The sequence below is a fragment of the Sarcophilus harrisii genome, chromosome 4 (assembly GCF_902635505.1).
Source record: "Sarcophilus harrisii chromosome 4, mSarHar1.11, whole genome shotgun sequence".
Classification (NCBI taxonomy): Eukaryota; Metazoa; Chordata; class Mammalia; order Dasyuromorphia; family Dasyuridae; genus Sarcophilus; species Sarcophilus harrisii.
Window position 1 is genome coordinate 167,770,914 of NC_045429.1, and position 24,063 is coordinate 167,794,976.

The window sequence follows — 24,063 nt, forward strand, 5'->3', positions numbered from 1 at the left end:
ATTGTTCTAGGACTACACAGATGTAGTTAAAATCTTATAAATTGTGAAACAAGGAATTAAACTCTAATCAGGTTATATACAATGTTGAAGATAATAGGAGGGGCCATCTTGCATTGTAGTTCATTAATTTTCATAGTTAGAAGAAACAACCAATGAAACATAGAAATCTAGTAAAATACTATTGATGTTATTATTAGCAGACACGCACAAAAACAGGGTGTTTTGAATAACAACCAGCATCTACTTATAAATGCCAAGATCTGCCTGAATAATTTAAGGGTCTGCTCTGATAAAATGGTAGAGTTAAAAATTCCCTCCAAGAGTTTAAAAAGTTATCTCCTAACACCTAGACATTTCACTATGTACATATATATGTATATATAATATGTAAGAGGAAAATTGGCAGTTAATAGCATAAGAATTTCTTTATGATACAGCTGTTGGGAAAAGGACCATGTCCACAGACTTAATTAAAATATAAGAAGATAGCTTTAGCCATATTAACACTAAAATATTATGGAATGTTGGTTATGGGGTACACAAGAAAGATACCCCACATCATATGATTATAAATATATGTTCATTATGTCTTGAAGAACTGGAAATAAATGAATAAATAAATGAAGACTCATGACTGGGTAGAGCCAAGCAGATTGACAGGCCAGGTGTATGAAACCAAAGTTATGAACAAAACTCATAGACAAAGCAAAGAGTAGGAGTTTTCGCACAGTGCTAACTAAAGAGGCAGTGGGAAAGAAAAAGAAAAAAAACTCTAAGAAATGAGACTCAATAACAGGAGTTCACTTAAGAACTAAGAATACCAGAAAATTGTCTGATCTTGCTCTAGTTTTTCCTTATAGACAACCTAGTTTTGAGCATTGTGCCCTTAACAACTGTGGGAACCAGGACATAGAAAATAGCAATCACTTCAAGAGGAGAGAAAATGCTGACAGCTTTACTATTAGTATATCCTCCAGTGTTAATGTCAGCTTATTTTTGTCTGAAACAGAAGGAGAACAAGTGTATGTTTTTCTTAGGGCAGAAAACCAATAAAAAGAAGGTTATCTGCTATTAAAACATGGATTAGCTAACTAGTAACAAGGAACTGAAAGTTAGACCTTGGTGGCAATCTAAAATACATTTAATTCTACCCATGGATGTCAGAAAATCATACTAAATTTTAAAGAACGAAATGTTCTCTGGGTAAAAATAGCTTAATTTTCTATAGTACTTTGAGGATTTCTTAGCATATGAAATATTAAATCATTTTCCTCATAACAAATTTATAAGGTTGTACAAGTGTTTTTATTGCCATTTTGCAAATGGAGAAACTGAGATTCTGATTAGTTAAATTTCTTGCTCAAGGTCACACTGTTAATTGGCATTATATCTCAGACTTATACTCTAAGGTCTTCTTGCTATAAGCCCAGTATTCCTTTTACTAAACAATGTGACTTAGGTGATAGATTCCGTCTAATCATGTTTAAATCCCATATCACATGAGACACATGAGACTTTTGTGAAAATAAATACCTCACAGAATCTGGCCTACAAACTAGAAAAGCAAAGCAAATATGTTTTCTTCCTCAAACTGGAATTTGGCTGCTCATTATATAAACATCCTCCTTTTGTTTTAACTAATAGTTGGCCATAAGAGTACATGTGGGATCAAAAATCTTGTTGCTTCAAGAAGCCTGGATTACCCCACTTCCTCCTTCCTCGCCCAATGCTGTAATCTCTGCCATGCCTATTCCCAAACTTTACCTAAATTTGACAACAGAATTTTCTCATTCTGGAGCAGTTTCACAATTTGAGCACAGCCTGGCAATCTGTCCACTTAGAAGTAAAGGTTTCTCATCTCGTATCCTGTCCCAAGATAAGGTCAAATTGAATTCATAATTTAGACATAAAGGATAATACTATAAGTAAATTATGAGATCAAAGAATAGTTTTCCTGTAAGATCTTTGGGGAAAGAAGGAATTTATAACAAAACAAGAAATAGAGAATATTATGATATGTAAAATGGATAATTTTGATTACATTAAAAAGGTTTTGCACAAGCAAAACAAATGCAGCCAAGATGTGAAGAGAAACAGAAAGCCGTGAACAATTTTTTACAACCAGTATTTCTGATAGAGGCCTCATTTCTAAATTCTGTAGAGAACTGAGTCAAATTTATGAGAATACAAGCCATTCCCTAATTGATAAGTGATCAAAAGATATGAATAGGCAATTTTCAGATGAAGCAATTAAAGTCATCTATGGTTATACAAAAAAAAAATGTTCTAAATCACTACTGATTAGAGAAATACAAATTAGAATAACTCTCTAAAACCATAGAACATTGAAAATACTATGCTTCAATCTATATTCAATCTCCAGAATTCTCTCTGTATGAGGATGGTATTTTTCGTTCCAAGTTTTTTTTAGAGTTACCTTGCAATATTGTATTGTTGAGAAGACCCAAATCCATCACATTTGATCATCCTCTAATCTTGTTGCTGTGTACAGTGTCCTCCTGGTTCTGTTTCCTTCATTCAGTATCAGTTCATGAAAGTCTTCCTAAAACTCACCTGTTCATCATTTCTTATAGAACAGTAATATTCCATTGCATTAATATACAAAACTTATTAATCCATTTCTTAATTGATGGGCAGCTACTAAATTTTCAATTCCTTGACACTTCAAAATAGCTGCTATGAACATTTTTACACGAGGGTCCTTTTTGCCTCTTTTATGATCTCTTTGGGATATAGACCCAGGAGTGACAAATGCTGGATCAAAAGATATGCACAGTTTTATAGATTTTTGGTCATGGTTTCCAATTTCCAGAATAGTTGGATCATTTCACAACTCCACCAAGAATGCACTTAGAATCTCAGTTTTCTCATATCTGCTCCAACATTTATCATTATTTTTCCTTTCATCTTAGTCAATCTGAGAGGTATGAGATGGTACCCCAGAATTATTTTAATTTGTATTTCTCTAATCAATAGTTATTTGTATCATTTTTTCATATGACTAAATATGGCTTTAATTTCTTCATCTGAAAATTGTCTGTTTATATTTTTGACCATTTATCAATTAGAGAAAGATTTGTATTCTTATAAATTTGACTCAGTTCTCTAAATATTTTAGAAATGAGCCCTTCATCAGAAACACTGGTTCTAAAATTGTTTACCAGCCTTTTGCTTCCCTTCTATCTTGGTTGCATTGGCTTTATTTGAGGAAAAATAGTATAATCAAAATTATCTATCTTGTATTTCATAATGTCTTTTATTTCTTGTTTAGCCATAAATTATTCCCTTTTCCTGATTGATAAACTATCCCTTGCTCTACTAATTTGGTTATAGTATCACTCTTTATACCATAAACTATCATGACATAAACATGATAGTCATAATTTGACTATCATGAACTCATTTTTCCTTTATTGTGGCACAGGGTGTTAGATAGGACAATGCCTAATTTCTGCCATAGTATTTTGCAATTTTCCCAGCATTTTAATCAAATAGTGGGTTCTTTCCTTGCAGGTAGAGTCTTTGAGTTTATCAAACACTAGATTACCATAGTCATTGACTGTTGTGTCTTATGTACCTAACCTACTCTATTAATGCACTACTTTATTTCTTAGCCAGTAGCAAATAGTTTTGATGATCATTGCTTTATAATATAATGTTTGGTCTGATATGGCTAGGCTATTTTTCTTCACATTTTTTTCATTAATTCCCTTGTTATTTTTTGATTTTCTGAAAAACTATCTTTATATGTAATTAGAAAAAAATATATTATTATTAAATAAAACCAAAGCTAACAAGTAGAGATTTCTAAGAATGGGAAAGGACCTCAAAGACCACTTAGTATCACTCCCTCATTTTATAGAGGAGGAAATAGACTCCCAAGAAAGTTCAGTGAATGGTACAAAGTAATAATAGGTATTTATCAACAGAACTGAAATTTGAATTCACTTTTTCTAAGTCTAAAACTCTTTTCCTGTGTTATTATTCATCTTTTCAGTCTTGTCCAACTCTAAATGACCATATCTGGGAATTTTTCAGCAAAGATACTAGGGTAGTTTGCCATTTCCTTCTCCAGCTCATTTTACAGATAGGGAAACTGAGCCAAATGTGGTTAAGTTACTTACCCAAGATTACACAGCTAATAAGATTCTGAAACTAGATCTAAATTCAGAAAGATGAAGGTTCCCAATTCCAAACCCAGTGCTCTATTTACAGGACCACCACCTTGGTTATTAGATCTGTCACAGCTGAATTAATTTGTGAATGTATTGTTAAAACCACTGAACAGTATAGTTTAACAATGAAGAAGTTTTTACATAGCCATATCCTTATATCCCCTCAAGGGTCATTATATAATATTGTATAGACACTTTTGTGTTTATAATTAAACACAAGAACTATTTACAGAAAAAGTTATAAAATTTTTCTCTATAGAGATCTTGAAAAAATACAATGGTATTTTTGTTTGTTTATCTTGCTCACAGTGTCCCCTTATGTCCCTCAGGCAGCAGAGATGAAAGTACAGTAGTTACTCCTGGGCCTAACTCTCTTGCTGACTGGTACTGAAGCTTTTATCTGCTCAGTTTTTTTTTCCAATTTGGCAATTTATCCCTCCTTAGACAGCCTGGTGTTTCCCCTTCCTCCCTGTCAGCTTGTCACAGTGGTCCCAGATAGTATAGACATCTGATTAGTTTAGCTTATGGTAGCTTAGAATCTATGAACTCAAGTGATTCAATACCTTCAGTCTTTTCAGCAGCAGAGACTAGAGGTATATTCTACAATGCCTAACCTCAAAATAGAATGATTTTTTAAAATTCATAAATCTTTCTGTGAACAGCAGACTGATTTCAATGTCCTCTTGTTGTTTCTTTTAACTCTTTAATTCATACTTGGATCAGTTGGCTACCCAATGGTATGGTTTAAGGAACATAGCTAGTTATATAAGGCTGGGATTGTAGGTTGTGGGTAGAAATAATAAAGAATGATTCACTATAAAATGTCCAAAATTTTAGATCTTTTCCACCCTCCAAAATGAATCATTTTTAAGAATTGCCCAGATGCTGGATGAACTTTCCCATTTTAGCTATTTATTTTTTATACTCATTGGCAGTACATTTGTTTAGTAGTGATTAATGTATGTATAACTTCACAGCAGCTAATTTAACACCAAGGTTTATCCTGATACATGAGAAGTAAACACACCATAACAGATTGTATTATGATAGCAAATATGTAAAACAGTTATTTTTCCCCACTTGGAAAAAAAGATAGAATAAATATGAGAAGAGGAAATGATACATTGCAAGCTATTACTTGTGGAGTTTTCATTTTTTAAAATGGCAATAAATGTTTTTTAAAGCATGATTTTCAACTTATTTTTGTAAATAAGCCTTGTCACACTATAACCATTCCTAATTAAGAGGTCAGGAAATGTCTTTAAAATACAACAGGTATGCAAAGAAGCAGGATAGGTCAATAAAATCCACAAGTTTTTCCTGTTCCATAAATATATTGTTATTTGTATATACATAAGATGAGGGATCAAGGGAATTTCTGATAAATTTAATTTTTTCCCAATTAACTTGATAAATTTGCAAGGTGGAGATGTCGATGCATAATTATATTGTATAGAGGAGGAATTGCCTACTGATCCTATTGAGGTTGCTCCAGAGATTGCAACTGTCTATAGATTTGTTGAAGTTTAGAAAGAGAAGCTACCTCACCTGTGTTCTATAAAAGAGAACTATGAAATGATTCACCCTCCTTCTTTTCCCTTGCTTTCCCTTTTTTGACCTTCAAGATTAATGTGAGAAAAAAAAAATAGTGATTTGTAGGAAAAACACATGGCTATCAGCAAGAGGTTGTCTATGCAAAGGAATTCATTCCTGAACTTACTTTTCCAGACTTTCTTCTATTTTTCTCTTTCATTTTCTGAGCACATGACAGAAACTTGGGACTTTCTGGTTTTTGGAGTTACTCCATGGATAATCCTGATTTAGAGAGATTCTAATTCTAGAATTCCCAATCAAGAGTTGCTGAGTTAGTTGAAAGTTGAACTACCTAAAGAGAAATTTCTCCAACAGTGTTTTGGAGAAAGAACAAGTTTCTTTCCAAAGTGTAATTCTAAACTTGAAGGATGAAAAAACAGCTAAAAATGAAAGACATCCGCTAATTCAACTATTTCCACAAGTTGCTCAGGCAGTGCAAGTCAGAAGTGAGTGGGTAACAAAGATTCAAGCACTCTAGAGTCTCTTTATGTTCCAATGAGATTTAAGGCCTATTTTATGTTATTATATGTCTTCTGTGGTAGATGATAGGAAGTCTGTCCCACTTCTAATGTTCATTTTGTTCATGGAATGACTTTATGGAAGTTGGGTGCTTTTATCAACATTTGAGGAAACCTAGAACAAAGTATTCAGAGGTTTCATTTTAAAGCATTTCCTGGAGTTTTACTCCGGGGTGGAAGAATGAAGAAGAGATATAATGAGCCCTTTGAGTAAACTCCCAGAATTTATCAGTTCTATATGAGCCTAAAGTCTTAGGCAGGGAGAAGGTGGGATCATGAATAGTATATTAATATAGATATTTGTATTTGTAGATCTCTATGTATGTGTGTATGATATATATATATACATATACAGACATATACACAAAGATATATAGATCTACATTTACAATGTATATGTGCATACATATGCAAAGAGAAAAAGAGAGAGAGAGAGAGAAGGAGAGAGGGAGACAGAAGATAGAAACAGGAAAAATAAAACCCAGAGAAAAAGGGACAAAGTATATGTATAGTCAACATAATCCCCATAGAGGACAAGGGATATATTTTTTCCCTTATTGAGTAAAATTCCTTTAAAATTATGATTGTGGCATATATACAGAAATTCTCTAGAAAAGAGTACACCTTACTTTATGCTTATGAACATAAGTTCTGGGATTGAGCCAAGATGGTGAAGAAAAGTCAGGTCTTTGTCAGAGAGCTCTTCTTAGCTTTCCTCAGAATCAACACCAAATCAAGCCTCTGAATATATTTTAAAGTGATAAAACCCACAATTTTTGGAGTGTAACAAATTTCCAGCAGAAGACTTTTTGGAAGAACTTCTGTCTGTCTCAATCAGGCAGGAGGGGAGGCAGCCCAGGGCAGGTGTGCAGGGAGGCCCAGGGCAAAGAGACCTCCATATGTGGGGGCAATCTAGTGGAAAGCTCTTAGCCAAAATATAGCTGCATTGGCTACTCTGTCCTGGTTCAGAAGCCAGTGGGTCAGCAGACTAGCTGTGAAACCTTCAAAGCAACTACATAAGGCAAATAGCCCTTGAATATCAGCATAACAAGTGGGACTTGGCCATGCCCATCCAGCATGGGAAGCAGGTCAGCATCACCAGGACAGCGAGAAGCTGCTGTTGCCTGTAAAGGAAGCTTGGGACAATCTCCCCTGTGCCCTAAGAGCAGACCTCAATCTTTAAAAATGAGCAAAGAAGCTAAAAGAGTTCTGATCATAGATAGCTATTATGGAGACAAAGAAGAACAAACCTCAAACCCTGAGAACACTAAAGGCAGATAAAGCTTCAAGGAGTGATGTGAGTTGCTTTCCAACTCAAAAAGGTTCGCTTGAAAGAATTCAAGAAAGATCTTAAAAGAGAGGTAGAAGACAAATGAAAAAAGGAATTGAGACTTTAGAAAAGAAAATACAGAAATTACCTGAAGAAAATAACTGCTTAAAAATAGATTTTGTAAAATGGAAAAAGGAAACAACTTTGAAAAACAGAACTGGGGAAATAGAAACTGAGTACAACTCCCTAAAAAATAGAATTGACAAAATGAAAAAAAAATACAACTAACAAACAAACAAACAAAAAAACTCATTTAAAAGTTCAATTGGCAAATGCAAAAGGCAGTAAAAAAGTTTACTGAACAAAATAATTCACTAAAAATGAGAATTCAACAACTGGAAGTGAATGACTCAATGAGACATAAAGAATCAGTCAAACAAAATTTTTAACAATGAAAAAAAATAAAAGAAAGTGTAAAATATCTCATTAGAAAAACAACTGATCTGGAAAATAGATTGACCGTCAGGGGAAAAAGCTGAAAATCCAATGAAATAAGGGATTTTTCATTTTTTTTTGATGAAAAGACCAGAACTGAATAGAAAATTTGATCTTCAAATACAGAACTCAAGAGAAGCATACAAAGGTAAAAAGGGAAGAAAAAATTATGTTTTTTTTAATTTAAAATATTTACATCCCAATAGGGGAAAATGGTATGTTTAACTCTTAAGAAATGTATTTTTGTTAGTGGTATATTTAGGGGGTAGGTATCATTTGACTTTATTGTGATTATATAAGAAAACCATAGTATTTTGCATACAATAGAATGGTTTATTTATGCATAGTAATTGTCAAATTATGTCTCAGTGCAATAACCAAAGAGATAAACCAGCCTATTGTGTGCAAAGCAATATATGATAACTCTCCTGGTGATTGCAAAAGAAATCTTGACCTGCTGTTCTTTTGTAGAGAATGATAAGAATGTTTCAAATTTTCTAGCATCAATAATACTTGAAGAAAGATAAGGCCAAGTGTCAACAGGTTTTTATAAAGTCAAATAACAAATAACATATTCAAGCTGTTTTTCTGCACTTCTGCCTTATCTGTGAGGCAGGCAAGAAGTCAATAAGATTTATTAAGCACCCATTAGGTGTCAGGCATTGTTGATAAGCATTAGGGATAAGATGAAAGGCAAAAGACAATCTTTGTCCTGGAGAAGCTCACAATTGAAAAAGCTTACAATACAATGGAAATAACAATAATAATGTTTGCATTACAGATTTGGAGTCTAAATCCCCATTAATTCAGGATCCTGACTGTTGACAACATTCCATTCCATAGTTCAAAAATCTCTAAATTCAAATCATATCTCTGTCACTTACTACTTGTGTGATCTTGGGATAGCCATTTAACGTCTCACCTGGAAAGAGAGCGAAATGACCTCTGTGACCATCAAGGTCTTTTGTAGCTGTAGAATTGTAACCCTATTAGTGCCCCTTGAGGAACAATGTGGCTAAATAGGGAATATCTCATTTCTAGAAAATTAACCAGTAAGACATGGATTTTAGAGAAAACAGAGACTCATGACAATTTACTAATGTATAGAGGAGTTGTGATTTTCAGCAGTGACAAAATCACTGAAGATCTTTGGGAAATATTCATGAATCATCTTCAATGCTACATTTGTTTTCAGGGAAAGGAAGTTGAAAAGAAATAAACAATTATTTCTGCAAAGCTCTATATGTAACCTACACAAATGAACAAAAACAAACAGAACAGCAATAGCAACAAAGGTCTTCTCCCCCAGGGAATATCACTGAGCAAGGAAAATTGATCTCCCAATTTCAATTCTCTGTATTTCACTTGTTCTTATTTCAGCACTCATATGTATGCATACATATACACAAGATACAAAAGTCCCACCCGAATATTACTTCAAATGAAAATCTCAGAAACTGTCTTGAGTACAACGTTGGGCTGAAGTTTCTACATTCTCAATTATTTGCACTTCTAAGAATAATCATGATGCCAAGTGATATAAAGAAGAAAAAGAAGAAATCTGACTGTGTATATAAAATTCTGTCACAAAAGATCAAAATAAAATCAAAGCTTTTGTGACAAAAATAAGTGTCTCTGACAGATGACAAAAATAAATGTCTCTGAGAATTAATGTTGGTCCCACTAGGGATTTTTAGATAAGACAGCTATATTTCGATCATGGCATCAAGGCAAAAATCTAAGCTCTACTTTATTTATGGACCAGAAGAAAATAAAGGGGTTGTGGCAAGATGGGGGAACAAATTTTATGTAAATAACTTAAAGGTCTCTGTGTGAAGGAACTGAAGCACAAATCACCATGGCAACCATGAATATTTTGTTCTCATTCTGGTGACAATCCAAGGAAATTAAAAGTAATAATCCCAGCCAAGAAAGATGAAAGTATCAAGAAGGAGAAAAAAATGGAACTGTATTGTGCTTTAAAAGTTCGTGCTCCCAAAAAGTAGTACCACATTTAGTCCACCCAGTTCTTCTATTATCAAAAATAATATTTCTTATAGGTAAAAAGCAAAAGCAAAAACAAGAGGGGGGAGGGAGAAAGGAAGGGAAGAAGGAAGAGACAGACAGACAGGCAGAGACAGAGAGAGACAGAGAGAGACAGAGAGAGACAGAGACAGAGAATGATAATTTTGTAGAGCAATAAAAATTGCTGACTTGGATTTTGTGACTGCCCCACAGAGGGATGTTCTTCATCTGAAATATGTATTTAAGCTCCTGCATCATACCACTATAGTTAGAAGTAAGCTATTGGATTTATATTTTAGATATAATTTATCATTGAGTCCTTGAGTTAGTATTAATATTCTTTCAGTACTCTAGTCCTTCATGATCTCATCTATTCTCATAGGCTCAATTGTTATTTCTATAAAGATGACTAACCAATATGTATAGCTTGAATTTCTCTCCTGAACTTCAAGCTTATATCTCATTCTGTTGGCTGGGTATCTCTCCCAGTATTTACCTTTGGGATATGAACTAAAATATGAACAGAACTAAATCCATTATTTTTCCCTTGCCTCTCCAAACTTTGCTATTCCTTTAGAGGATACCATTATTCTCAAATTTATTTCTGTGGATCATCTAAAATTGTCCTCTTTCATTGCCTTTATTGAATCAGTGGATAAATAATATTGACTCTACCTCTACATCATTTTTTCTGTCTTCTTCTCTTTGCTGTGTGTGATCTTGGGATCTCTACCAGTCTAGTTTAAGGTCTCCTCATTTCTCACCCAGACATTTATACCAGTCTTCTAAATGTTCTCTGCATTTTCAGTTATTCTTCCTTTCTAAACCATACCAATATAAATGCACCTTAATGATTTTCTTTAAATACATTTCTCAACATGAAAATTCCCCTGCTAAAAACAAAACAAAACAAAACAAAAAGCCTTTAGTGATTTTTTTATTTCCTTTAGGAAAGGATACAAAAATCTCAGCCTACCATTTATGACTCCATAATCTGACTCCAACTTGCCTTTTTAGACTTCTCATTACCCTGTTCACTGACTTGAATTTCTAGGCCAATTAAACCACTAAAAGTTTCTTTAAAAAATCTTTATTCTATGTCTAGTCTTTATGTTTTATGCATTTGCACAAAACTCTAAGTTTGTAGTATACTCTCTCAACACTTATGTTTCCAAGTTCTTCAAAGCACAAGCTAAATGAGTGACTCCTCAGTGCTGCCTCCCTCCTCAAATTTCTGGCAAATTCTGTCTAATTTTTCCTTTGCCCTTTTATTCTCTATCTAGTATTATATGTCTGACTGTACACCCTCCATTTACCTATAGAAGGTAAAAGGTATCTTGAGCATGTGTGATACCTTTATTTATCTGCATAAAGTTGGCCTCCTGAGGCAAAGGACTGTTTACTTTCTGTCTTTGTGTCTCCAATACCTAATATGGTGCCTGCAACATATCAGGTACTTAATAAAAATAAGCATTTATTGAATTTAATAAAAAATTTCTTTAATTACTGAACAGCAAAAATTTTCAAAACCAAATTATCTTTAGTCAAAACAAGAAAAAAAATTCTAATGTGCTTTGTGAAAAGTGTTGGTCAATGTAACCCTTCTCCATTGGTGACAGAATTTCTCCTTTGAATATACAAGCTAACAGTTTTTTTATTTCTACATTTGAAAGATCTATTCATAGATTATTACTTTGTGATTCTATAATCCAGAATCTTTTGAAAAATTACTAATGAGAAGATTGTCAAAAATTATGTAGCAAATAATAAAATGCCTAAAAGAAAATGACTAAATAGTAAAAGAATTATTTTTCTTGAATGTACCCCATGAAAATGTGCATATACATTTCTATAATTATTGGGGGAATTAGAACAGCATGTAGTAGTGGGAATTTAATAAACCACACTGACTCCATTGTGTGACTCAATTCTAGAGCTAACTCAGTTCCCATCTCTTCAATTATGGATATCGTCCAATTTCTGTCTGGTGAGAACATTTTATTTAATTGTGGGAACTGTAAGAAAACCTTATTGCATGATTTGAATCTAGCTTCGCATGGTTAAGAAGCTGTACTTCCTCTTCCTGCTGCTTAGAGACTCTTAACTAAAGAATTAGATTATGTTGACCAGAAATTCAATCAAATTCAGAGACTGATACAAGAACTTTTTCCATTTAGACATCTCAAGCAACCCATATATATCATTAATTGGCTCGGTACTGCTCATTGAGTTATTATTGCTATGTTCTCTTGATTAAATAGAAAAACTTGTTAGGGAGAGAGAGTGAAATGATTCTTTTCCTGATTTCAGGGAATTTCATCTGTTATTCCCCCTCTTCTCAAGTTGGAAAATCCCCAATCTTTCCTCCAGTTAGAAATCAGATTACTAATTTTCAATCCTGTTTAACTGTTTTCTTTTAATTAATTGGCCTTATTTGATTAATTGTTTTTCATGCATAAAATCTGTCTCCCCCTATATCCAGGGTCCATTGCCAAAACTCAGGAAGACCTGGTCCTGATTTATTATGTAATTTGCATAAATAATTATAATAATTAATAACCAATAACAATAATAAATTGGTTAAGCTTAGAATTCAAAGATGAGTTTTCTTCCCATTCATTTTGTCTTCCATATGTCACACTAATGCCTCTAGAAAGTACTTCTTCACGAATTTGTTTTTTCTGGGTATGTCTTCCCATACTTCTAGTAAGATGATCTTTTAAAGAGACCCAAAGTGTCTAAATACCTGGCTTATAGCATAGAAGTATATAACATCTATATTGAGAAGGCACAATACTGAAGACTACAATGAAAACTTGCCAACTACATGTGATCCAGAAAAGAGAAATAAAGGAAGGAAGAAGTCTAAATTAAAACCACCATGAAGGAAGAAAAAATTCTAAAGTGAAAAATGCATGCTTTGAAATCTGCTCATTATTATAAATTAGCCTTCTAACTGGTGACTAACATAAAATAAACCAAGACTGAAATATATTCTGTTACCATAAGTCAAGAAATTTTCCTAAGATAGACTATAAAAAAAGATTTTTCTTATATATTTATTATATTAATTTCATATATTTATATATAATACAGATAGGCATACTATATATTTGCTTGTATTCAATAAATTTAATAAATATATAACATTTAATAACTGTGTAATATGTATTATATAAATGTATATATATATATATATTTATATGTGTGTGTGTAGATATACAAACACATGCCAAAATTACAAGATATTAATATAAGATTATAACCAAGAAGTCTCAAACAGGCAGACTGAGGAAGAAGTGTAGGTCTCCTTATCCTAATTCCATGCCCTTCCCACTTAAAGGAGACTCCTATGATAAGGAGTATTCTTTAACTCAAAAAGAACTATTATTTTAGACGTTATTCTTAACAACAAACAGGACCTGATAACTAGATAAAATTTGTTTAAAAAGTGAAAGTATCTGTTTAAATGCCATCCTACTACTGATATGACCTTGGTCAAATTATTTTGCTCCTCAGCATCTCAGTTTCCTCATGTGTAAAATGAGGAGGCTTGGACTTGATGCCTCCTAAAGATCCTTTTAGCATTAGATAACTTCTTGTGCATATATTTGTTTGCATGTTATCTCTGCCATTAGACTATCAAATACTGGAAGATATTAACTGTCTTCTCTCTCTTTGCATCCTTAGTGCTTAGCATAGTGCCTGGCACACTTAAGTAGGTGCTTAATAAATAATTGAACTGAATTAAATACCTTATATGTTGGATACCTTAAATGTAGTCTTTCTCATTAGGATTGTATGCTCCTTGAGATCAGGGACTGCTTTCCTTTTTTGTTTGTATCCCCAGGGCTTTACACATGGCAGACACTTAATAAATGCTTCATGTATTTATTCATTAATACCATGGACCTTTGAGCATTAAATTTATGAAAAATTTGATTTCAAAGGTTTCTAATAAACCTTAGGATTTTAAAATTCTATGAAGGAATGGAAAGGAAGAATGGAAAAATCTTGAGAAGGAAATTGAGAAAAAAAAAGAGCTATAATAAAATTGTTAAAAAGAATATTTAAAATCCACTTCACAAATATTTTTTTTTGTGTGGGGGGGGAGTCAATCTAAATAGCGGTTTGGCTGGAAAAGGCAAATGGTGTTTTAGTGAATCAAAAGATTAGCATAGGTCAATGGTATAATATCAGAAGTAAATATAATCTCTGTAGTGATCAAAATGGACATTATAATGTTTAAAAGAAGGTGGTGCTAGACCCATTGTACTCTACCACAGACCTCAAAATCTTTCCATAAAAGAATCAATTAAAGAAACTGGAGATGGTTAGCCTAGAAAAAGGCTAGGGGGGAGGAAGATGGTTGAGAAAGGGATGAAGAGCACAGAAAATATTAAAAGGGCAATCATATAGAAGAGTGACTAGTTTCTGTAGAGCTGGATCCTAGAAGGTATGATAAAGAATAATGATTAGAAATTGTAGATCAGATGTAAGCTTGATATAAAGGACATAACGTCATTCTAATAATTAGATTTTGGAAGTTAGCATGTTATTCCCCTCATACCACCATTCAATGTGTTCAAGCAAAAATTCAAATTATTTCTTTTAGGAAATCTTATAGTATTGATATGGACTTTATAGATGCAAGGCTTGAATTTGACTTCTATAATTATGTGACTTGCCAAACTCAGAAAAGAGAAGTCATTTCTATTTCTAAACTTGACTTAATAGATAATAACCCTTTTTAAGACTAGTAATTAAAGCTACCATTAAAACCAACTATTCTTCTCATTGGTTTAATTGGAAAAGAATGAGACATAGGTTGAGCTCTCAGCCCTGACTTTAGCTATGTGAACTTGGGCAAATCACATTAAGGTAATACTAAATTCTTCAGTTTTATGATATGTAAAATGATCCTCAAGGTTTCTTCTAACCCTAAAAGTATCTGACATTACTTTGTGTTTTACATTTGGTTTTTAGCCTTTGTCTTAGAGAGTCAGTTTGAACTAAAAAAGAGATGTTTCAATTTTAATATAAAAAAATTTGTTCATTACTGTTCTTATGGATAAAGAGAGCTCTTGGACAAGCTATTTGCATATTTCTTTTTATTCTAGATTTGCCAGGTCAATAGGGAAAAGTCAGATTTGGGGTATATCCTGTATAATAAATATTTATATCTCAAGTAAGTATATTTGCTTATACTCAACTAGGATGAATAAGAAACTGAATGACAAACAAAATAAAAAAAAAAGTTGAGGAAGGGATAACTACAATTTGGCTTGTTTAACTATTGTATTTGGGAAAATATTGGATCCAGGGTAAAAGAAGCATCCAAAAAAAATCAACTCAAGTACGTTCATTTTCTCTGTCCTCATCTGCCTACTTTCACACCCATGAGCCAAATTGGCCTTGAAATGGATGTCTCTGGCATATAGTAGATTGAACAGCTGTTTGATTCACTGTGTTTGAATCTTCGTCAGTTGGCACGTTGAGATTTCTCTGCTGAGAATAATGCTATTTAGAAAATGGGATATATTTTCCTCCCTCAAAACTCGTATTTTTAGAATGAAGGAGTGAAAATTGGTGAGGCATTAGGTATAGATTAATATTATCATTGTACTAGGAAGGAACCTAAGAAATTTATAGTCAAATTTCACTTCCCCTTTCCCTTTAAAATGTAAATTCATTAAGGAAGGACTCTCAGTGCCTGAATGCATGATAATATGTATGTGTATGTGACTGTAAATGCCAAAAGACAATGATACGAATGCAATATATGTTTGAAATAAGAAAAATATTAATGTAGTTATATGAAACTTCCTTTGGCCATTTTGAAAAACTAGAGAGGATGAGGGAGAAGAGATTAAAAACAAACAGGTAGCTAACATTTATATAGCACTTTAATTTTGTGAAGTACTTCACATTTCTTATCTCATTTGATCATCACAACACCTCTGTTAGGTAGGTGCAATAAAATGGGACATGGATTTTCACTTCATCTTCACAGAATTTCCAGATATCCAAGCAAACTGCTTTACCATCTGTCTGCCAGTGCCATCCTGTCTAGATAGCCTCCCACCACACAGGGCATGGATCCTCATATCTTGAAGAAATTTAATTCAATCATCATTAAATTTCTATAATCCAGTACTCTTGACTAGTGATTGAAAAAGGGCAAATAAGGTCCCTCAATCCATTAAATTTACTTGATGGGTCTAAATCAAAGACACTCTGTTTCACTTTCACCTCATCAAGTAATCTATCTAAATCATCTTGCCATCTATCTCTCATAGCATGAAGACAGACTGTTGATCCACCTCCCTTCTTTCATACCCCAATAATCAAATCAATAGAACCATTGTTTATGGAAAGGAAATATTAATTGGTAGCTCCATATATCTGCCCATATATTTCTGTTGATATGGAAACTTCCTTCTCCAGGTCATTATCCCCCTGTATGGATTGTTTTGCTTATTAGATTGCATGCTCTTTAAGAGAAGACATTTTTTTTTGTCTCTATGTCTTCAGAGCTTAGCACAGTACCGGCATAGGCTCTTTCATTAACTAATTAATTTATTTCCTTTCATTAATTCATTTGTCCATAAGGGAAAAGATGAAGACAAAAGACAAAAGATGATCTTTTCAAAGAATGGTGAACATAAAGACAGTCTTTTAAAAAAAATAGACTAAAATGATAAAAGGAAGGATAAATAGGTTCTAGGAGCAATCCAGGTCACTAAAAAAATTTATAACTTGAAAATGAAACTGAAAACTAGATCCAAATCTAATCAAGAGAAGCTATAAAGAGATTCTAGAAAGAGGGCAGAGGTAAGGGGAACCTAGGCATTCATGAAGAGCAATCCTTGAGGCTAGATTAAATTAAAAAAAAATTATAACCTGATGATTTCAATGGTTGAAAATTTTTAAATGTGGTCAATGTTTCAAACATCATGCTTAAATTACAAAAATGTTTTTATCTGCAGCCTAATATTCATTTAGTTTGTACCCTGAGAATCCCTTATGCCATATACTTCAAACTTAACTATGTATTCCTCAGTGAATAGTACCGAGGAAGGGTACCAAAGAATAAATGAAAAGGAAAAGGTTGTGAGTTCTAGTTATCTTAGGGGAAAAAAAGAGAATCTCTTCTTTCCCCAAGTTGTATAAGCAGAAAATAAAGCAAGCAAATATTAATGGAATCCCAAATGGAGATGTTTCTGTTTGGTTTCTATCCTTCGGGTTATGTTTCATTGATTAGATTTGTAAACTCTTCAGAATAGATACATATATATTGCAAATAAAAAAAATATATCTTTTTTCCCCTTCAAAACACCTTCAGAGAGATAATACTTCTTCCTTCAATGACTCACTCCAATCAATAATTCACTATCAAAAACTGTTTCTTGTTAAGTTTATGTCACTAATGGTATAATTTATGGCCATTTCTTCCTGTCCAGTCTACATTGAAATTATAAGCTATATCTCCATGGATATATCATAATACTATTCAGTGCATCTTTAAAATTTTTAATAAATTATTTAAATGTATTTGTGAAATCTGTTGCTTTTCAAATACAATTAAAAATGATTTAGTTATTGCCATAGGTTATTTTACAATCTCAATGATAAAAACATCCTCAGTCTTACCTCTCCATTTTCCAGGGGGTGGATCTTGGAATAAAATGAAGTACATATCACTTCATCATCTTTTGCATATGATGGTGGTCCAGTGCGTGGATAAATGCCATAGCGGGTTAGACATTCTGTGTCAGTGATAGCATGGTACTGCCATGGTTTATATTCAAAACCATCTAAAGAGCGCTCCAATATCCAATTTCCAGGTCGTGGTGAGTTTGCTGCTTTTACAATTACATATGCAATCTGGAAAACCTGGACAACAACAACAATCAATCAATAACTCAAAAAACATTTATTAAGTGCCAATTGTATACCAAACATCACATTAGTCTCTGGAAATGCAAATACAAAAATAGAACAGAATACAGTTTCTAGGAACTTAGATATGAAATAAATATAAGGTGATTTGGAAAGATAAGGAAAGACTTCTTGTAAGAAGAGGCATTTGGATTGAGTTTCAAAAGAAACAATAAGATTTGAATCCATCTCTCTCAATGACAAGTCCAAGGAGTGCTCCCCTTTACTACATTGCCTCTCAGTAGTATGAGAATGGTTGAAGATTACAGTGAAAGAGAATCAAGAAAGAAGCAATAATAATAGTACAGTAACTGAAGGATAGGGATAAGGGCCATATATCACATGATTATCCTCACATGACTATCATTATAATCAAGTGAAATTATTTATAGCATTAGATGACAACTTCATTTTGTCTTTTATTATGTTGAACGATAAATAAGGATAATCAGAACCACTGGATAACTGCTTTTCTGCAATTGCTGTTCTTTTCATGACTATATGAGTTAAGAGTAGAAACTAGAAATGGGAACACTAAATTAGGATGATAATGTACTTTATAAATAAGAGGTAATATTATGACCCATTTGACTATATTTTTTAAATCCCTAATAGAGCCTACAGAATGTTAAGGTACATTATGAACATTACACTGTGTCCAGCTTCCCTTGTGAGTACCAACTGATGTACAAAAGCATTCTCATCAAAAGATATGTTTATTGAATAAAGTTTTATTGAAACGAAAACTGAAATGAAAGTGGGACTTGAATCCCAAATAGTGTTAGTTACATTCACAACCTTGAGCAATGTTTCATAATTTGGGGACATAACTTTATAATGCTGTTGTTGTTCAGTCTGATCCTTTGTGATGGCAGTATCTTAGTAAGATATTGAAGAAATTTGTCATTTCCTTCTTTAGCTCATTTTAACAAATGAGGAACTGAGGCAAACAGGATTAAGTGGCTTGTCCAGGATCAGCTAGTAAATGTCTGAGGCCAGATTTGAACTCAGGAAGATGAGTTTTCCTAACTACAGGAGTGGCACTCTATCCACTGTGTCACTGAGCTGCACTTCAAGTTTATAAAACACTGAATTAATGGCGGGATTTTTTTGTTGTTCACTCACCAGTCATGCCTGATTTTTTAGGATCTCATATGAGGGTTGGATTTTTTTGGTTTTTTTGAGAAAGGTATTGGAGAGATGTGTGATTTCCTTCTGCACTAGATTAGGGAAACTGAGGCTAATTGGTTTACCAGAGTCACATAGCTAGTAAGTGCCTAAGGCTAGATTTGAACTCAAGTTTTCCTGACTCCAGTTCCAGAACTCTATTTATGAGCCACTGGAGGGATTCTAGTTCTATCTCACATCTGATTTAGAAAAGCTGTAGAGCTTCTCTTGGCCTCAGTTTCCCAATATCTCTGAAACTAATCTCCTTCCTAATGTTGTAATTATGTAATAAGAACTGTTTATGTGGTTGTTCTTTATGCAAATATTTAAAATATCCTTATTATCTTCCTTTATAGTTCATATTATAGTGACAGAAGAGAAAACAGACTAGAAAGCACAGGTGAGCCATGAAAAAAAATAAAGATAAATGGAAATATTAGTTAGAGGGCCTTGTTTATGAACTTGCTCAGTGAGTAAATATAAGAGAACAACTTCTCTTGAAGCTACCAGGTCGATTTATGGCTTAGCGGCTTCTGTGTTGGATTAAGATAATAAATGAAAATCTATGAAGAGAGGCTCTGCCGCTAGAAACCCTGCAATCTCTTTCTATAATTCAATATCAAAATACAGTGTTAAATGACATGAAATAAAGAACTCCTACTGGCTCAGAGAATATAAGAGGAATCTCACTTCAAGGCAATAGCTTTCTCTTTCATTTTATTTCCTTTGAACTCATTTATATCCTATTTTAAATGAATAGGGTGAGCTGATGTGCAGCATTTCATAGGAATAGACTTTATAGGTGGTCAGACAAAAACACTGATAAACTATGTTTATCATAGTTACTCAAAATCTTCATAGGATCAGAAATCTAGAATTGAAAAGAACCCAAGAAGCCATCTAGTTCAGATTTTTTTTTTTTAATACCCAGTGAACAACAGGGGCTACTGAATGGCAAAATGAATGGAGTACTCAGCCTGAAGCAGAAAGACTCATCTTCATAAGTTCAAATCTGACTTCAAACACTTACTACTATGTGACCCTGGGAAAGTCACTTTAACCTGTTTGCCTCAGTTACTCTTATGTAAAATGAACAGGAGAAGGAAATGGCAAATCATTCTAATATCTTTGCCAAAAAAAAAAAATCCCAAATGGAGCACAAAGAGTCACACATGACTAAAACAACTGAACAACCCAGATCAATAAACATTTATTAAGTGCTTACTCTATTTCACACATAATGAAATATGTGTGAAATACATATGTGAAACACATAATGTTCTGAGGATGCAAATGATAACACTGACCCAACCCAATCTAAGTTCTAATTTCATAAACTTTTATTAAACATCTACTGTGTTTCAAGAATTGTGCTAAGTGCTTGGGATACCATTAATAGAAAAGAAAGAATAATTTTGCCATCAAGGAACTGACAAGACAATGGGAGGAGACAGCACGTGCGCCTTCCAGGCCATAAACACACACACACACAAATAAATATAGTAGGAAAAAAGAGAAAAAAGATAGTTAATTATACTGGGGGTAGGGGTTGGGTATCAAGTTGAAATCAGGCAGAGGAGCAGATAATTCTTTCCCCAGAGTAACATTGATCATACCAGTCAGGGAAGAGACTTGAATTCATAACAACTCTCTACTAACCATCTAACTCCATAATCATTATTTTATCCATAGTGCCATGTTCCCTCCTTAAAAAAATCATGTAGGGGAATTATGTTTACCCTAAATTTTTAACTCTGGTACTTTAACCACTTTTAAGGACTTTAGGAGAATATAAATATTTTGCTGAAGCTGGAGTTAAGTGACTTGTCCAGGGGTCACATAGCTAGGAAATATTAAGCATCTGAAGCCAGATTTGACCTTAAGTCCTCCTGACTTCAGGATTGGTGCTAGGAGAATATTTTTTTTTAAAGCAGCATGTATTCATATCCTCATAGACTAATTGCAAAAACTTTTCAAACATCTTAGCTCTGAAGTCAGACCCTCACAAAACTGAATACGAATGAAGCTTATCTTAGAGATATAATGTTGTATAACCAGGATACAAACATTTATTACAGGAAGTATTAGGAACAGTGTGACATGCTTCCCAATTGACCTATTACTGTGGAACTTCATCAAACTAGAGTAAAACTCCATAAAAGATGCTACATTCTTAAATGATTCAAACTCCCTTTTACTTTAGGCTTTAGAAATGAAAATTCTAAAAGCAATTTTTGAATAAAGTGAAATGTCTGACATTGCATAGCATTAGAAGAAACATTTTAAAAGTTTTAATTTTGTGAAATGGCATACAAGAATTTATTTCTAGATTCAGCATCCCAGACTTCAAGCAGCAGTATGAAAGGAAAATCTCTTTTTTCTACATCTTATTCAATCACAATTTCTTGTACTCATAAGAATCAAAGTTTTCTGAGCTGGAAAATAGTAGCAAATGGTGAAGTGTTTGGAAATTATTGTTGAAAGGAGTTGTTATTAAGGACTCCAGGAAAAGAAAGATTTCTGGATAATATGTGAATCAAAGAAAATGAATTCAACTTTTCTCTTCAAAGGTTGCTCCTTTAACAATATAAACAAAATTTACATGACCTCAGAATCTTATTTAGAGCAGAATACTTTTAAGGTAGAAAGAATTTATTAGTATTCAGTTCAAGGCTTATTTAAGGACAAGCTGTCTGACTATGCTTCCCTCTAAGCAGTACCTTGCTTTCCAATGCTGATATTTTCTATAAATGCTACAAAATGGGAACTCATGGTGCCATATACCTTCCTGAAGGCTTGTATAATAATATAATTTTACTTGATTGGATATGTTTTGGGAAGTTATGTTTTGAAGGAAGTGACATTTATGCTACAACAGGTACTTCTTTCCTGACTGAATAGAGTGTCATCCTATTTTGAACAGAGCCCTAGACTAGATATCTTTGGGAAAGTAATCAATAATAACACTGTTACACTGGAGGTATATTCTTTTCAAGGTCTGTCTAAATAACAATTACAACTCAAACTGAATTATAGTTGTAATGCCTATTTTCCTGCATTTTATTCATTCCTAGTAAATCCCCAGAAATGACTCCCAATGGTCCTTATAGCATAACTTCTAGCTTCTATTTCATATTCCACAGAATCATACATTAAAGTTGGATATCTTTTCATACTACAAATGAAGAATCTAAAGACAAGGGATTAAATTATTTATCTAAAACCACACAGGTAATAAGGGACAAAAACAGGATCTGGATGCAGCTCATCTGACCTCAAAATCAGTGTTGTTTTAACTGCACTATGTATACTTCCAATCCAGTTCTTTATTAGATAAGAGAAAGGGGGATTTCTCTGGGATTTAAGGATTCTTAGCAATTGATTAAAGACATACTATTATAGAACAGAATTTAGGAGCCACTAGTCTGAGTTGAATATAATTAATCATGATTCAAAGATTTGGGTTTTCATGGGATTAAAGACTTGAAGAAACACTCAGAAGTTACTGAGTATTCCACCTCAAGCCAGAGTTATACATTAAGTAATGCTTAAGAAAAGCTGTGCTATATAATCATAAAATCCCTAGAGAAGAGTTTTAGAGCACTTTTATTCAAAGAGTATTCAAATTTTTTAAGTCAAGCCATGTCAATGATTTGTCATGTGATCATGAGGAAAATAACATTCATGCCTTTATACTTCAATTTTGTCATCAAGAAAATGTCATTTTACCTCAGATTTAGAAAATTAAAATAAAGGTTATAAAGTAATATTAAGTTACTCATAAATGTCAATTTAAATGTCTAATAATGGATTTCTCAGGGAATTTTGTGCTCCTATGTAAATACACACTTGGTAGGGGAAAAAATGAAAATAAGAGTAGCTAAGTGGTACACTGAATAGACTACCAGGCCTGGAGTCAGGAAGGCTTATCTTCATGAGTTCAAATCTGATCACAGTCTCTTAACTAGCTGCATGATTCTAGGCAAGTCCCTTCTGTTTATCTCAGTTTCTACATTTGTAAAATGATCTGAAGGTAATGAGAAACTACTCTAGTATCTTTGCCAAAAAATTCTAAAAGGTGTCATTAAAATTTGGACATTATTTAAACCACTGAACATCAAGAGAAAAAATATAAAAGTTATATGAAAGAAAAAAAATTCCCAAATTATAATCTCCTTACATATATCACCATCATCATCACATTTATATAGTACTATGTGCCAGTCTCTGTACAAAATGCTTCTGATCCTCACAACAATTATGTGCTATTATCTTTATTTGAAAGTTGAGGAAACTAAGATAAACAGAGGCTAAGTGACTTGCCAAAGTTGACAAAGCTGTTATTGTTTGAGACAGGAGTTATCTTATTTGGTAGCATATATACATACAAGTGCATATCTATCCAAGCATGTATATATGTATATTATATATCTGCACACTATCTTAATCTGATCTTTTGATTCACAGGGATTGAGCATTTCTGGGAAAAAATAAAAACTTCCAGGAAAAACATCACTAGAAACCAAATAGAATATTTTCTTCGCAAAATGCTTGAGAATACTCAGACAATATATTCAAAACTCACTTCACTTAGCCTCTTTTTTAATGTTAAAGAATGCTACTATAGAACTGTTAACTTAAATTACAGGCATGGGGGAGCCAAGATGGCAGAGAGGACATATGTTCTTTCTGAGCTCTCCTGTACCTTCAAACTATTTATGAAATTCAGCCTCTGAATTACTGCTGGACTGCCAGAACTCACGAATATTGGGAGTGCAACACATTACCAACAAAAGATAATCTCGAAGATCACCAGAAAAGGTCTGTTTTGGGACACTGACTGATATATTGTTGGTGG

The 24,063-nt window shown here is 33.1% G+C and overlaps 1 protein-coding gene across 5 annotated transcripts in view; it reads right to left on the reverse strand.

The window, feature by feature from the left end:
• The window catches only part of LAMA2 (laminin subunit alpha 2), a 747,833-nt gene that overhangs the window by 477,513 nt on the left and 246,257 nt on the right, over positions 1-24,063 (reverse strand). For all 5 annotated transcript variants that reach the window (XM_023503203.2, XM_023503202.2, XM_031964285.1 and 2 more), the window contains exon 4: positions 17,751-17,993. In XM_023503203.2, the coding sequence (XP_023358971.1) occupies positions 17,751-17,993 (243 nt within the window). The remainder of the gene's footprint in view (positions 1-17,750; positions 17,994-24,063) is intronic.